General features: G+C 33.9%; 2 protein-coding genes across 2 annotated transcripts; both read right to left on the bottom strand.

Moving 5' to 3' along the window:
- Positions 1 to 23: 23 nt before the first annotated feature.
- LOC127792571 (protein BOLA1, chloroplastic) lies at positions 24 to 528 on the bottom strand. Its single transcript, XM_052323103.1, has one exon. The coding sequence runs from the start codon at positions 465 to 467 to the stop codon at positions 156 to 158; it is 312 nt and encodes a 103-aa protein (XP_052179063.1). The 5' UTR covers positions 468 to 528; the 3' UTR covers positions 24 to 155.
- A 1,006-nt stretch (positions 529 to 1,534) lies between these two features.
- Positions 1,535 to 8,431, bottom strand: LOC127792595 (endoplasmic reticulum oxidoreductin-1). The gene is made up of 10 exons (XM_052323148.1): positions 8,017 to 8,431; positions 7,230 to 7,361; positions 4,600 to 4,858; positions 4,197 to 4,307; positions 3,578 to 3,696; positions 3,047 to 3,151; positions 2,766 to 2,968; positions 2,405 to 2,528; positions 2,046 to 2,236; positions 1,535 to 1,953 (listed from the first exon to the last, which is right to left on the bottom strand). The coding sequence occupies exons 1-10, from the start codon at positions 8,185 to 8,187 to the stop codon at positions 1,932 to 1,934; spliced, it is 1,437 nt and encodes a 478-aa protein (XP_052179108.1). The 5' UTR covers positions 8,188 to 8,431; the 3' UTR covers positions 1,535 to 1,931.
- Between the last annotated feature and the right edge of the window lie 6,701 nt (positions 8,432 to 15,132).

Here is a 15,132-nt window from a genome sequence, read left to right on the forward strand (position 1 = left end):
TTTCTTCCGGAAAAGACTCGATATTGAGAAGGAAAAGCATGCTAAAGCAACATTAAATTAGAATCCAGAAATCACACAGTTCAGAGGGGCCATAATAGGATTTATCAATTTTGAGTTCCGAGTCATCAGTAACAGAAAGGGGGTAGGAAATCGACCTATCGGCTACCGGAATCTTCAACAGGAGTCTTGGCGACGATAGAGAGGGCGTGGAGGCCAGAGCGGAGCTCGTCCGCAAGGAGATCGTAGACCATGCGGTGGCGCTTAACCAGGCTTTGGCCGTCGAACTTGACGGAGACGACCTTGACGTTGAAGTGAGTCTCGCCGTTAGGGTTGCCTCTCATGGCGGCATGGCCCGCGTGCTGGTACGAGACGTCTTCCACTTCCACGGCGGTCGCGTCCAGCGCAGACTGGAGCTTCGACTTGATTCTGCTTGCCCGAGACGCCATCGATGCCACCGCCTTTTTCATGTTCAAAGCTTCGAATTTGTTGGGTTTCCTCTGAAAGATAAAGCCATTTTTTTTTTTTTTTTTGGACGGGGAGGGGGGGTTGGTTGTAATTTATCACTTTAGTATTTAATTTTTTATTTAAATATATTTATGTATTTTACCAATTCATTTGCTTTCATCTTATACTAATTTATAAAATATACAGCATACTTAAGAAAAAAAAATGTGTAATATTGTCGCACTAAAATCTATTTTTTTTAGACGTAATTATAATTTTTTTTATTACATACAAACTCATTGACTGATTGAAATTAAAGAAAAACCCTATATTCAGTTTAGATTATTCATTAAGACAACTCTATATTTAGTTTTAGAACCATTGAGAGTAATCTTTTTTGATTGAATAGAATACGATCAATATAACTCATGATTATAAGTTTCTAAGATTATAAAGAGTTATTATAGAATCACAATATTTCTTTTTTAACTTTTTTGTGAATTTCATGCGTTGCTAAACTGCCTAGTCCCCTACTCTATTTATAGAAAATTAGGACAATAACTCTTAGGTAATTATATAATCCATATGGATATTCCTAATTTACCCCCAACTTAATTTCTAATTACATGTTAACCACAACCTATCTATATCCTCTAAAATAACGATCCATTATCACTGCTAAAGCCAACATTAACCTTACTTGAGACAACAACTCTAACATGTAATTTAGCTTCTATTTCATTTGATTAAAACCCATTTAACATTAATAAGTCAAGTAAAAACAAAAATAATTTTTTATATACAATATTGTTACTCAATACTCATTTGTCCATGCTATTGATTAACATAAAAGTACTTTTTACGTGCCTTGATCAATAATAAAACATTATTTCATATAATCGGGACCAAAACTTTATAGAGATAGAACACAACTATAATATGAGAAGATCAATGTTGTTTAGGAGAAAAGAAAGATAATCTTTATAAAGTCTTGAATCTTGATCTATAATAAATAAATTTGAATTATTATATTTCGACAATAATAATTTTAAAGTTATACCAAATGGGTACATTTGCTTGAGTCAAAAACTATAAATGAAAGTGACAAACTCAGAATAAATCAGCACCTCAAGTGACCAATCCATGGCTAAACCTTACAAGTTACAAGTAGCTAAACAAAATTTATATTAAGCAAAAGGAATAAAAAGAACAAAAGCTAAACAGTAATTAGGTAAAGAGATGATAACACACTTGGAAGAATCTCTGAATGTACAGTTAACTAACCCTTTTGAGGTGCATATATGCTCATTGTCTAATCCATGGCTTAGAAAATGTTAAAATCCAACAGCATACTGCAATTACTCATGGATGGTATCTCTATATATATGAATTCATTTGTATGACTCAGAAACAATGTGCCTAACCCCTGCCCTATGCTCCTCAGCTTAATGTTTTCCATTTCTTCAAAATGGCATCTTTAACATGTTTTACGAAGATGTCTTCCTCAACCTGAAAAGATCATTTCAGTAGATATCTGTTTGGATTAGCCGCATCAGGGAGAAAGATGATGAATCGAAGCAAGAATGCGAGTAGGTAATTACCATAACCCGATCATTGATTCCCATAGTCTTCGCCATGAAAATGAAAAGGTGTCTTGGCTGGTTGGTTCCTGGATCAGGCCCCCGATGAGAGTCTCAGCTGAAGGTCCCATTTCTTTGACGAGTTTGATAGATTCAGAGAGCCGATTGAGCAGGTTTATCAAAGCAATGACTTCGTTTCTTTGCAGGTGCAGCTGTAAAGACGAGTTATATAAACACTAGAGAGAGAGAGAGAGAGAGGAGTTCGGATGAAACTATATTAACTGCTAATTGAATGGAATGAAAATATCTTGGCCGGAGAGTTGCAAGTTCGAACTAATTTGAGAAGGAAATTGGCAAATATCATAAATCTGGAGACTCACAACTTGATCTGGGTGGTTTTGACCATCAACAGAGAAGAGGATCTTTAACGCGGTGCCAAGACCAAGAACCTGAAGCTTTCCCCAGAGGCGGCACTTTTCGCATCCCACACAATCCATTAGGGCACTGTAAATTGGAGAATTATGGATAGAACTAAATTAACAACCAGATGAACAGAAACCATATAAAAGTATGGTCTTGATTTAATGATGAATGGTGTGGTAGGTCAAGTAAGCTAACAATCAATTGTTGTTTTATCACTAGGTTAAATGCCATCTGATATCATAAAAAGGGCGGTAATTTGTGTAGAACCGCCTGGAACATATAAGAACCTGGAATGTAATTTTTGTTCAGCTTTGTAACCTGATATTCTTGAATTGCTTTTGAATCTGCTGCTTCAGTTCAGGCCCACTCTGGCCTTTCCACAACTTAGCTTCATCAAATGGAAGTGGGCATGCAGCTCGCAGTTTGGAGTTATAAAGTAACTGACGCATCAGGGATTGTGCTTTCAGATCCTCAGCATGGTTACCAGTGTCGTACTCGGCCTGCTCCAAGTAATCTGTTGCCTGTGAAACATTTCAAAACAATAAGAAAGGTTCTTGACATATAGTCCTTTTTTAAACAAAGATGAGCAGACTTCTTACTTTTGTCACTGCTCGAAGAACAAAGAGGAAGGTGAAGTACAAGTTTCTAACACGATCAGGGTATCTCAAGACACGATTGTACATCAAATCAAGATTTTGACCCCACTGCAGTATCAAAATAGGAATGTCAGGTTCCTGTTGATCTATGAAAAGGAAAATACAATGATAAGCTTCTATAGGCTACTTTGGTTTAAACAACTTGAAGGAAGTAAGTTCTCAGAAAGCTTTACAAGAATATATTTGTTTAATGATCAAATCATTTCCATTCTACAGATTTTATGACAAAGCTCCCGAGATGTATCATTTCTTTCTAATTAAGCTTGATTGCAAGGAATAAGAAACAGTGTCACCACAAAAAAAAAGAAAAAAAAAAAGAAAAAGAAACAAAGAAGAAAGTAACCTCTATTAGCTAATTTATTTTGACCTGAGAAAGCTTTCAAGTCCCACTACATTAGTCCACAACTCAGAACAGGACCAATCATGAGATATCATACAGAAAATTTCAAAGATATGCAAAGGAAAGAGTCAAACCAGGCTGGTAGATTCATCAAGCAGATAATCAGCAGCAATATGGACTGAAATAGAGGAGTGAAGGCCAGATATTAATTTGTACAAGACTTTTTCCTCCTGGCAAATTTCTCCTGATGAATCTGCATGAAAGAAAGAACTGCAAATCAAAGTCCATCAACAAAAGGCCAGGTTTAAAGATTATCAAATTAAGGGGGAGAAACACTACAGGAAGATGATGCTAAGCTAATCACACTCAGCATTCTTCTTGGCTGCTGATCAAAACCAATATTGAAGGAATTATATTGCTAGCACAACCTTTATTATTGGGGGAATTATCCTCATTTGAAAGACTACTTTTATGGACGCAACCATTCATTTCAAATATCCAACAACAATGATGGACCAGTTCTTCAACATGAGTTAAAAAGGCCAAGTTAGAACATAACAACTGAAAGGTCACATCTTAATCCCATATAAGAATGTTCAAGCTTCGTGTAACCTAGGATAGTGTTGCTCTACAAGTAGCCAGCAAGACAAAGCAGCCTAGCATCCTCACTATTGTGTGTTTCTGACAGAGCATATTCAAAAGCCGTGTGGTTGAGTGCTAATTTTCAGAATATTCTGCTACTGACGAACTCACATTTTGGACAATTTTCTGAATACACAGCATCCCATATCCTTCTAGCGGATGGACCAACATAGCCTGTATAACGTTCAGGATTCAATTGAAGATTCACATATGTCATCCCACCTGCAGATACAAATTCATTAGTCAACCCCTTAATGTTCTCTTCTCAAATGATCTACTTGAAGGAACAAACAAAAATTGATATCCCACTATGGCAGATTGATAACCAACATCAACTATAAAAATAGTGCCTTCCCTTGTTAAAATATTGAAAAATCACAACTTTTTTTTTTTTTTTTTATAAGTAACACAAAAAAACACACATTTCAGGAACATCTAGCAACCAATAAACAAATAACTTCAGGGCTTGGAAAATAATGAAATATTCAGCATCATCAAAAAAAGACAGAATTACTGTTGTCCGTCTCATCATCATTGGTCCATGGGTTATCTATTTCCATCCAGCCTCTGAAAGCTTTACTGTCTAGTGTACGGTCAACAGCAGCCTGTGGCTTCCCCTCTTGGCACACCAAATCATCAGATGGAAGACCGCGGCCAAATGGCTTCTTAAAAGTTTCTGGAAATTCACTCTCAGGACATTCACAAACACTGCAATCACGCAAGCGGCACATACCATCATCAGGCCAGAAAGGGCAATCACACCACAGCTTTACCTGCAAAAGCAACATACAAATCAGCTTCAAGGAATCACCAAGTAATCCAAGATCCTAGGAAATATTTCCAAATGAGAAATACTTCATCTTTTCAATTTGAATTTGTATGAAGGATACTGCCTGGCACCACAAAATATGATCAGACAACCTTTCTGAGGGTAGAAATGTATCCATACTATTCATAAATGTTTTGAGCAAAAAATAATCCAATCCCTCTGGTAGTTGTCTATGCTATCACCCCATTATCCTAACATTTAATGGCTTCAGTTTGTTGCAACTTGGATTCTTTATCTCCTACTAAGCAGTAACAGTGCCATTTGGCAGGCATGTTCACTAACATAATGGTAATCAGCAGTTGGTGCTCAGAAGGATGCAGTATAATCTCATATGTGCAAGTCCTTAGACAATAAATTAAGTACATATAAAGTTATATTTAGTAGCTTAGAATTCAGAAACTTCCTAAAGAATTTCATTCATTGCAACAAATAAAGCTACTTGTTGCATGCTATTTGCATCTGAATCCACCAATTACATTTCATAGCTTAGAATTCCCAATTTTCTAACAGAACTTCGTCTGCATATATTTTTCAGTTAGATTAGATAAAGCTCTTGCTGCACATTATTTGCATCTGAATTCACCTATTGCATAGATAGATTAGCTATATAGGACAGAATCCATGATATCAGCCCTATTATTGGCCTAAGTTTGGGGCAAGAAAAGTAGACAGGTACTTTTAAGGTTTGTCATCCTCAAAACTATCATTCAAGGGAAAAACATTGGAAAACATAACATCACCTCCAGTCCAATCCCTTATTCCCCATCCACACCAGATCTCAGTAACCAAGCCTCAATTACAGGGGAAACAGAAAAGGAAGGAATAAAGACAAATAAATAAAAATTTATCTCATTTTATTCTAGTAAGGAAACATTGAGTTTCAAAAATTTTCCACAACAAGAATGCTTTAAAGACTCCTTTATCACCTGTTCAGATAGATGTACACGTCACTAAGAGGTATTGCCCTTCAAGACCTATACTCTTGATATTACAGGACACCAACTTAGGAGCTGAAGCAGTGGTGAGGAGAGATTGAAAACAATCTCAAATAAGGATGCTTTTGTCAAATCCAATCATTTCAGGGTGGCATTATGGGTTTTCTTTTTTTACATTTTTAGACTTTTAAGTCGTCTGCATATTTGGTTTCCACTATTTTATTATGCTTCCACCTTCAGCTAGGATATTAAATTCAGTTACCTATGCATGCAAGAGATGACTCCTCTCTTGCAAACTTGTAGAGATTAAAAAGAAATCAGGCTCTTTGTTTAACCCATATCAGTTCTGTCAACGTGTTTGATGAACCATCATGTTAAAATAACAAAGAACATACATGATTGTTGGCAGTTGTACCAGAGATAAGAGCTCAATTAGGCATCTCAAAAGTATTTCAGCTGGTACAGAAGCAAAACATTATCCACTGAGCGCAAAGCAAATGTAGTTTATCCAGACTCAGCAAGTCTGAGAAGGAAATAGACAAAAACAATTTGACACGTGTATCCAATCAATAAGCAGGGCATGCCCCAAAATGGCATCAATACTTCTTGACACAATCATGTAATTTAGCAGAAAAAGGCTGCTTGGAACTACTTGATAGTTATCTGACTCTAACAGATTACTTGAACAAGACTTCAAGATTAACCGAGCTTAATTAAATTTTTTGGTAATGAATACAGCAAACAAAATGTTTCATGAATAAATGTTGACTAAGCCATGAAATAACAACATATCAAGCCTTAATCCTACCATGTGGTGCCAGTGCCAATTACATGAATTCTAATTCTCCAGTCATTTCTATCTATGAATTTATGAAGTCCTTATAACTCATATCATACCTAAGAGTCTCCCACTAAATTGTTTTTGGTCTCCCTCTACCTTTTTGGCTAAAGACATGTTTCATCCCATTCACTCTCCTCGAAGGAGCTACTAAGCAGTGAAGTACTGGTAAAACAATATATCTACATTAGGTAAACAGTTTCTTCTGCCCTCTAACTTGGTGCTTAATAATAATAAATAGAAGGAAGTATTCCCAAAGGGATTGGATAACTTGATGATAAAACAAAAGTGATTCATTTTCCTTGCTGTATTTCAGCTCCCAATAAATATGAAATTGTTCCTCCACAAACATTAAAGCCAGCAAGCATTCAACTCTTTTAACAAAATTAAAATTCATCACTAGAAAATAAGACAAGATAGTAATAAAAAATTAAAACAAACTAAGTCATTAGTTGTTGAATAGAATTCAACTTGTTTTTTATTTCGGATGATTAAAGGAAAGACATCCATTTTAAACCAACCAATTTCAATCTTCACTAGACCTTGAAATATCGAAAGAATGGGGTTGCAACAAGCTCTTGGAGCAAAGGATGCAACACTTCTCCATTAAGATTGTCCACTGTCTCATAATCACAGCAGCAATCTTCAACCATGCCTGTATATTTCCGTGATTCCTGCAGCAAAAGTAACCATTAACTATGTTTGGGACTAGGATTTATCAAGGAAATGAAAGTGAACCAAAAAGAAAAGGAAACAAAATCACTTGTACCTATGCATATTTAATGGATAGCCAAAAAAAAAAAAAAATGTCCATCTTCTCTCATTTTCTAGATTTCTAACCCAACCAAAAGAACTAGTAAATCCAAATTCAACTCTTTCATTTCATTTTCCTATCCTTTTGCTTTATTTTTTTCCCCACACAATTCCAAGTTCCAGACATAGCCTAAGGGTCTCACACTTTCATGTTTCTTAATATTTTTTACCATGGCGTTCTATGGCTCTTTGCCTATACAACATATTAGACGAAGCAAACATCAATTCAACTCCGATACTAAAGAAATTCATTCACTCTCATAAGTTTACACGAATCCACCAATGACAAGAGAGCCACTTCCAAGAAATTAAAAGTTCCAGCAATTCCTATGCCCAGTAGAATCGAACAATTCGAAAGCAGATTCTTTGATGAGTAAGCATTCTACGGCCATACAAAATCCAAATTACGGCGACGTTTCAAATCATTTTCCAGTTCCAAACAACAAAACCGGCTGCGATCCCCAAACAGGGAAAGTGCACATCAACTCAAACGTTATAATGATTAGAGAGAGGAACCTGAGAACAGCTACACAATTTGTGATTGGAAAGGAAGAGAGAGATCTTCTGCGAATGCCTGGAGGCGAAGGACGTAGCGACTAAAACTACGATCACCGCCCCGATCAACCACCCCCGCCGCCACATACTTCGCCGGTTCTTCTGCCCGATCTCCGTTTCCGCCATCACCATATCTATGTATGAATATATCTATACAGGCCTATACATACATAAACATGGATGTATAACCCTAGGATGAATGGAACACAGAAACTCGTAAAATTCTCGGAATCGGAAAGAATGTATGGACACAGGACACAGATATACTGTTTGCTGTCATGCTGCTGCTGGTTTCTGAGGTTGAAGAAGACTTCAAAGTCGAGTTCCCCGTTCAACGTACGGATTTGGGGACACCCAAACACGGCCTTAGCCGCGAAGCTTCGCTTTCGGATTCGAAACGGCAAGTGGTTTCGGTCCGGGATGCCGACGACCGGAGCGAGTCCCACTCGCATGAGAAACCAGTTTGGTAACGCGCTAAAATAAAAGGGAAAATTACACTTAGACCCCTTATAGTTTGGCCATTTATATAACGATCTTTGTAGTTTATTTATTTGTTTTGACATCCCTTCGGTTATTTTAAAAATCTTTCTGAATAAGATGTCCGAGTATATACCAACCTATTGAGTAGAGATGGAAAATGGGCCGGCTCGGCCTGCCACCAAGTGGCCCGCGGGCCAAGCCGGCCGGGCCAAATCGGCCCGCTTAAAAATGGACCAGCAAATTGCTGGCTCTAGCCCGACCCTACACGGGCCCGCGGGCCAAACGGGCTAGCCCAGCCCGCCCAATTTTTTTTTTTTTTTATACCATTTTTGGCGAGGGGCGATACTGAGAATGAGGGGCGCAGGCGACAGAGGGCGAGCGAGGACGAGCGAGGGCGGCGAGTGAGGGCGAGACGAGGACAGTGAGCGATGGTGAGATGAGGGTGAGGGCGATGGCGAGATAAAGGGCGAGCGAGGGCGAGGGCGACAGAGGGTGAGGGCGAGAAAGAGGGTGAGGGCGAGGGCGAGACAGAGGGCGAGAGGTGAGGCTGAGAACGAGGGCGAGACAGAGGGTGAGGGCGAGGGTGAGAGCGAGGGGCGAAGGCTGTTTGAGGGGTGTGGCCGATTAGCGGGCCAAGCGAGCCGGGCCAAATCGGCTCGGCCTTAAATGGGCCAGCAAAATATTGGCCCTAGCCCGGTGCCGGGCTGGGCCCCAACGGGCCACCCGTCGGGCCAAGCCCATTTTGCCATCTCTACTATTGAGGCATTTTTAAATTATAAGAATTTAAAATATTTTTGAATAAAAAAAAAAGCTAAACCCCATATTTTTATTTTTGTACTTTCATATTTTTTTTATATTGTTATTTAAATTTTTTATTATTTATTTACACTCATAAACTTGTATTTTTAAGTCAATTTAACTCATGTAATTTGATATTTCTTGTGTGCAATAATCTAAATTTTTTGTTATTTTCATTACACTCATGTATCTATATTATTTAGTCAATTTAACTCATATACTTTAATATGTAAAAAAAATATAAAATGAGATGAGTAAATTTAATCATTTGTTTTATATGTTAAAGTATAGGAATTAAATTAATTTAAAAATACAGGTATAAGAATGTGATCAAAATAATGAAAAATTTAAGTTATCACACGAAAAAAAAAGTTCAAATATAAATGTTAAATTAACTCTAAAATGTATAAACATGAATATAATCAAAACGATAAAAAATTAAGATGGCCACTCAAAAAAAAAAAAGTCATAATATAAGGACAAAAATATGGATTTGGCCAAAAAAATTAAGTTATAAAGATATATTTTTTTTTATATTAGACGAAGTCTTTTTATAAATAATCCTTAAATAACAAGGAATTTAGGTGTAATTTATCTAAAATGAATATTTTATCATTGAGTAAATTTAATTACACTTTGTACTCCAAAACTTTCACTAAATTACGTTATGCATACCCATTGAAATTACACTAATCCTAAATTTCTAATTCTAAAATCTCTCATTTCTTGCTTAGACATGAAAAAAAAAGAAGAAGAAAATGTTCATAAGGTAACACTTTATTCTGATTGTTTGGCTTTAAAAGAAACATTCCATTTACTAACCCTAACGAGCATCTTGCATTTTCTTATAGGCCTAAGTCATTAATTTATTAAGGGTGATCAAAAAAGAACCATATAAATATTAAAAATATTATGTATATCATAAATTCAACAATATTGGATAATTTAATATAACTTTTAAAATAATTAAAGATATTCAGTGTAGTTTTTAAAATACAAAAAATACTATCTTTAAATTTACGTCAAACATCAAGACAGACTGCATTATATATTTTAATTTTTCCAAAAGAACATGTTTATTATTCAAGAAAACATCTTTTTCTAGAGTCGTGATGCTTGAAAAAATAATTTTGCTCTCCAAGGTACACGGTACTAGAAACGTAATATAATTTTTTTGGATGTAGATGCATATTATTAGTTTAGTAATCAGACATTTCGGGATAACTTCTTCTCCTAAATGATTATTTTGGATCGACCTATTTTAACCCACTTCTCGAGGGGTTATGTTACAACAAAGACTATATTATGTATTTTAACCTTTATCATATATATATAGTCTACAATAACATCAAAAGCCATATAGTGTCATGTGATACAACGTTAATACCATAATATAATATAAACCTTACTTCTTAATAGTCTAATAGGAGATGAAACGTGGCAGACAGAGAGGCGAGTGGTGGAATCTCAAATTGAGCGCGTGGAAGATGGAGGCGACAGGATTTATGTGCTTTTAATTCAAACTGCATCCATGTGGGGCCAATTCTTCAGGGGACGGTGACAATAGTTAACCAATAGGAGTCGCGAAACTAGTACACGTGGCACAAGCACTTATTATTATTATGTACAAAATAAAAGACATAGTTATTTGAGTGATACTATGTGTCGGCTATATAAATGAATATTATGGTAAAAATATTTCTCATTTTTATATATTTTAATATATTTTATGAAATTTTTTTTATTATTAATATATTTTTGTGTAGTTCAAAATATACACAAAGGTGTACTAATAATATTTTTTTAATTATTTTATATAAAGATTATAATTATATATTATTTATTTTACCGACTAATAAAATTATTTATATTTTAAAGAAGATGTACACTTATTATATTTTATTTAAAAATAAAAAAATTATTAATTATTTTTTTAATAAACTGAGCTTAAGGGTGTTTGGTTGGTTTCTTGATTTATTCAATAAATTTATTAGGGGGGGCAATCTCCTATTGGGTCTCATTGTATTGGGGACCAACTTTCAAAGTTAGGTTATTTTAGACTTTATAATAATTCCCATCATCATAATTTTTCTCAACTCCATATAATGTGAGAGCAAATTGTTAATAAATAATTCCTTTTAAAATATTATTTGTCTCTACTAAACTATTGTAGGATTAATGGTAAAATACATATCAATGACCAACCAAAGTAACAAAAGTATTCAATCAACAATACTAAAACTTTACTAGCAAAAATTAAGGGTGTTTATTTGGTCCAAATCGAGCTGTATCGATTTTGAATATATATATATTTTTATTTTTTAATATATATATTTAAAAATATATATATCATTCAAACAAAAATTCATAAAAGAAAACTAATCAAGAATAAACAAGTTCACACTTTAATAATATATTATATGCATATTATAATATTATTTATTATTAATAAAATAATAATATTTATTTTCAACTGATTTTAATCTTAGACTAGTTCTGAACTAGATCGAAAACTAGTTAAAGTTAATAAGTGAATTGAAAAGTAAACAAAATTTTGGTGAGTTTTAGACCAAACTAATCAATTTAATCGAAATTTAAATACTCTTTAACAAAAATACAATTTCAATGCCTTCGTCACACTTGAATTTCTACCTATTTATCAACATTGATAAATAGCCACTTTTAAGAGTCATTTTTGTCAATCGCTAAGCCCATCTCTGTTTCAAAAATTGGAAACTTCTTTACCTTGGGCTAAAATATTATATTATTTGTGATATTTTAAAAATGGGTCAAATAACCTATTTTATGCAAATAAGGGTTAGCAATACTGTGGGCATAAAGTTCATATTGAGCCTTAATGGGTCACTTGATGTAATTATTATATGATAGGCTATATTTTAAAAATGGGTCAATGTCTCTTGAGTTTTACCTATTGAAAATTGTCATCACGTTATGAGGGGAAAGTTCTACCTATTAAAAATTGTTATCACGTTATGAGGAGAAAGAGGAAGACTAATTTGCACAATTTTCTTAGATTAATGGAGGTTCATGAATTACTCTTATCGTTAGAAGTGTATAAACAATCGATTCGATTATCGAATTGATCGAAATTCACTAATTTATTGAACTAAATCAAAGAGCAAAATCGAACCGAATCGATCGATTAACACAAAAAATCGAATTAACCAATAACCGAAACAATTGAACCTAAATCATATGAAATGAACCAAATTAATTAAACCAAAAAATATAAAAAACCAAAATAATTAATAGAAAACACACAAAATAAAAAAAAAAATGACATCGTTTTATAAATATCAAAATAACATTGTTTTAATGTTTGATCGGTTCGATTAATTCGATTATTCTAACAAAAAAATTGAATCGATGCAAGAAAAAAATCGAAAAAAATCAACAAGTTCAATCAATTCAATTCGATTAGTTCGGATAAATTAAATTTTTATTATTCCCTACTTATCATATTCCTGCTCACGACTCAAATAGACATTATCCAAAATCTTAAAAGGTATTCTATTATAAATCAAATGATCACAACTATTCATGTGAGACAAGAATGCAACTTCTTGTTCCATGATAGGAAATGAAAAGGACAACTGAAAGCAACTAAAAGCCCAAGTTGGGAAGAGGAAAAAAAACAAACAAACAAAACCCATCCAAACCAATCAAACTGAGTCAATTTCATCAACCAAATTTGGTGGGTTTCCAGACAAACAGCAGCCCCACCCAACTGTATTATGAAGAATAATGTTCATCCTTTTCTCTTTCTCTTTCTCTCTCTCTCCCCTTCCTTCAATGTGAGCATCTGTGGCTGAGGGGTCCATCATTGTTGGGCTCTCCAAGCAAGCTAGGTAAAGTGGTTGATTCCAAGCATCTCCCCTGCCTTTCTTCTGCTTCTTGTCTTAATAATAATGATAATAACAATGATAGTATATTATATTAGTCTTAAGGGATCTGAGTTAATGATTAGCAGCTTCTAAGAGTTGATGCATGTGACAGTGTGACCAAATGGCCTCACCCTGATTGGGATCAAACAGGCTTTTAAGTCTTAATTTAATGCAATTATTATTATCTAATAGGAGGATGCATTGCACCTGCAAAGTCAAGAGGATGTGGCAGCCATGTCTTCAATGTCCCCTAACTAATTAGTAATGTACACAAATATTTAAGTAATGTGTGTAATCGATTATAATTAATTTAAATTGATCAAAAATTATTAATTGAATCGAATTGAATCAAATCATATAACTGAATCGAACTGACAGAATTATCTAAACTATCAGAAATAATTGAAATCGAACTAATTGAACCGAAATTCTTACTAAAAGAATCGAACCGAACCTAATAAAAGACGGTTAAGTTGTTGGCCGGTTAGATTTTTTGATTAATAATACCAAAAAAATCAAACCGAAACTAATAATTGAATTGAACTAAATAACCGAAAATCTTGAAGGAAATAACCAAACCAAATTGCTACCAATGAAATATTGAATAGAACTGATCGAACTTCTTGATTCGGTTTGGTAAATTGAACTCTTGCTCACCCCTATATTTAAGTGCAAAATTTATATTTATATTTTTCTATTTATATATATATTTTTGTATGGTTATTCAAATTTTTCGTTGTATTAATTATATCTCTAAACTTATATTTTTGAGTCAATTTGATCCATGTACTCTGACATTTTTTTTTCGTGTGACACGAACTCGTTTTTTCATAAATAAACTCTATAACTTCTTGCTCATGAACGAACTTAATAATTTGTTTATGAACTTGATAATTTTTTTATTTATGAACAATCTTAATAACAAACTCAAATTTAACTCATTTAACTTAAATGAACCGAGCTAGAATGTCTTAAAAAATAAACGAGTTGAATTCAAACAGAAATATATTGGCTAAGCTCATTTATAATCGTAACTTTGTAGTCAAATTTATATTTTTATTTATGTACTTTTACATTTTTGTTTTGTGTGACTATTTGAACTTTTTATTTTTTTAATTATACAATTAGGTTTAATTTTTCGAGTCAATTTAATTTTTTACTTTTTTATTTTTTGTATGAAAAAAAGGGGTCTAAGTACATGGATAAATTAATTTAAAAATACAAATATAAACGTGTAATTGAAACAATAAAAAATTTGGATAACGACATAAAAAAAATATAAAAACACATCGACAAAAATATAAATTTGGCTTTTAACTTTATTTTATTATTATAAATTCCACATCTTAAATATAGATGAAATAGGAATACACTAATCATCCTTTTATCCATTAAAATGTCTAATTAATTTAATTTAATATTAAAAATTAAAAAAAAATAATTTCAGAAACAAACCACCCCCTTTAAAGTTTTAATCCCACGTGACCATCCCAATTGGATGAACCCTAGATCACGTGCCCATGGCAGATTTTTTTATTTTTTAAAATTTTTAACACATATTATATTTCTATCGCATTATTAAGCATTAATAACTCGATAGGTAAGGCATTATTGAGGAATTATTTAGGAATAAATTATTAAATTAATTAATATTAATTATGTCACAACGTTTAATTTCTTTTTTGTTTATTCATTTTTTTTACTGATGGGAGGAGCGACAAGGTAGGGCCGATGCCGACCACGTGGCAGACAGCATCCCTTCTAACGGGCTTCTGTAGGTCCCACTCCCAACCAGATGGCAGTTGGGTTGACCCCATCACGTGGGCCTCCATGGCCCCCATTCCTCCCAGAATGGAAAAAATTGAAATTCCCATTCTATCCTAAAATATTTAGC

Source organism: Diospyros lotus, chromosome 15 (assembly GCF_014633365.1).
Source record: "Diospyros lotus cultivar Yz01 chromosome 15, ASM1463336v1, whole genome shotgun sequence".
Taxonomy (NCBI): Eukaryota; Viridiplantae; Streptophyta; class Magnoliopsida; order Ericales; family Ebenaceae; genus Diospyros; species Diospyros lotus.

Coding starts and splice junctions, on each gene's coding strand:
- LOC127792571 (XM_052323103.1), bottom strand. CDS start 467: ATGAAAAAGGCGGTGGCATCGATGGCGTCTCGGGCAAGCAGAATCAAG.
- LOC127792595 (XM_052323148.1), bottom strand. CDS start 8,187: ATGGTGATGGCGGAAACGGAGATCGGGCAGAAGAACCGGCGAAGTATG. Junction 7,362..8,016: donor AATTGTGTAGCTGTTCTCAG/GTTCCTCTCTCT, acceptor CTTTTGCTGCAG/GAATCACGGAAATATACAGG. Junction 1,954..2,045: donor GAATCAATGATCGGGTTATG/GTAATTACCTAC, acceptor TGATCTTTTCAG/GTTGAGGAAGACATCTTCGT.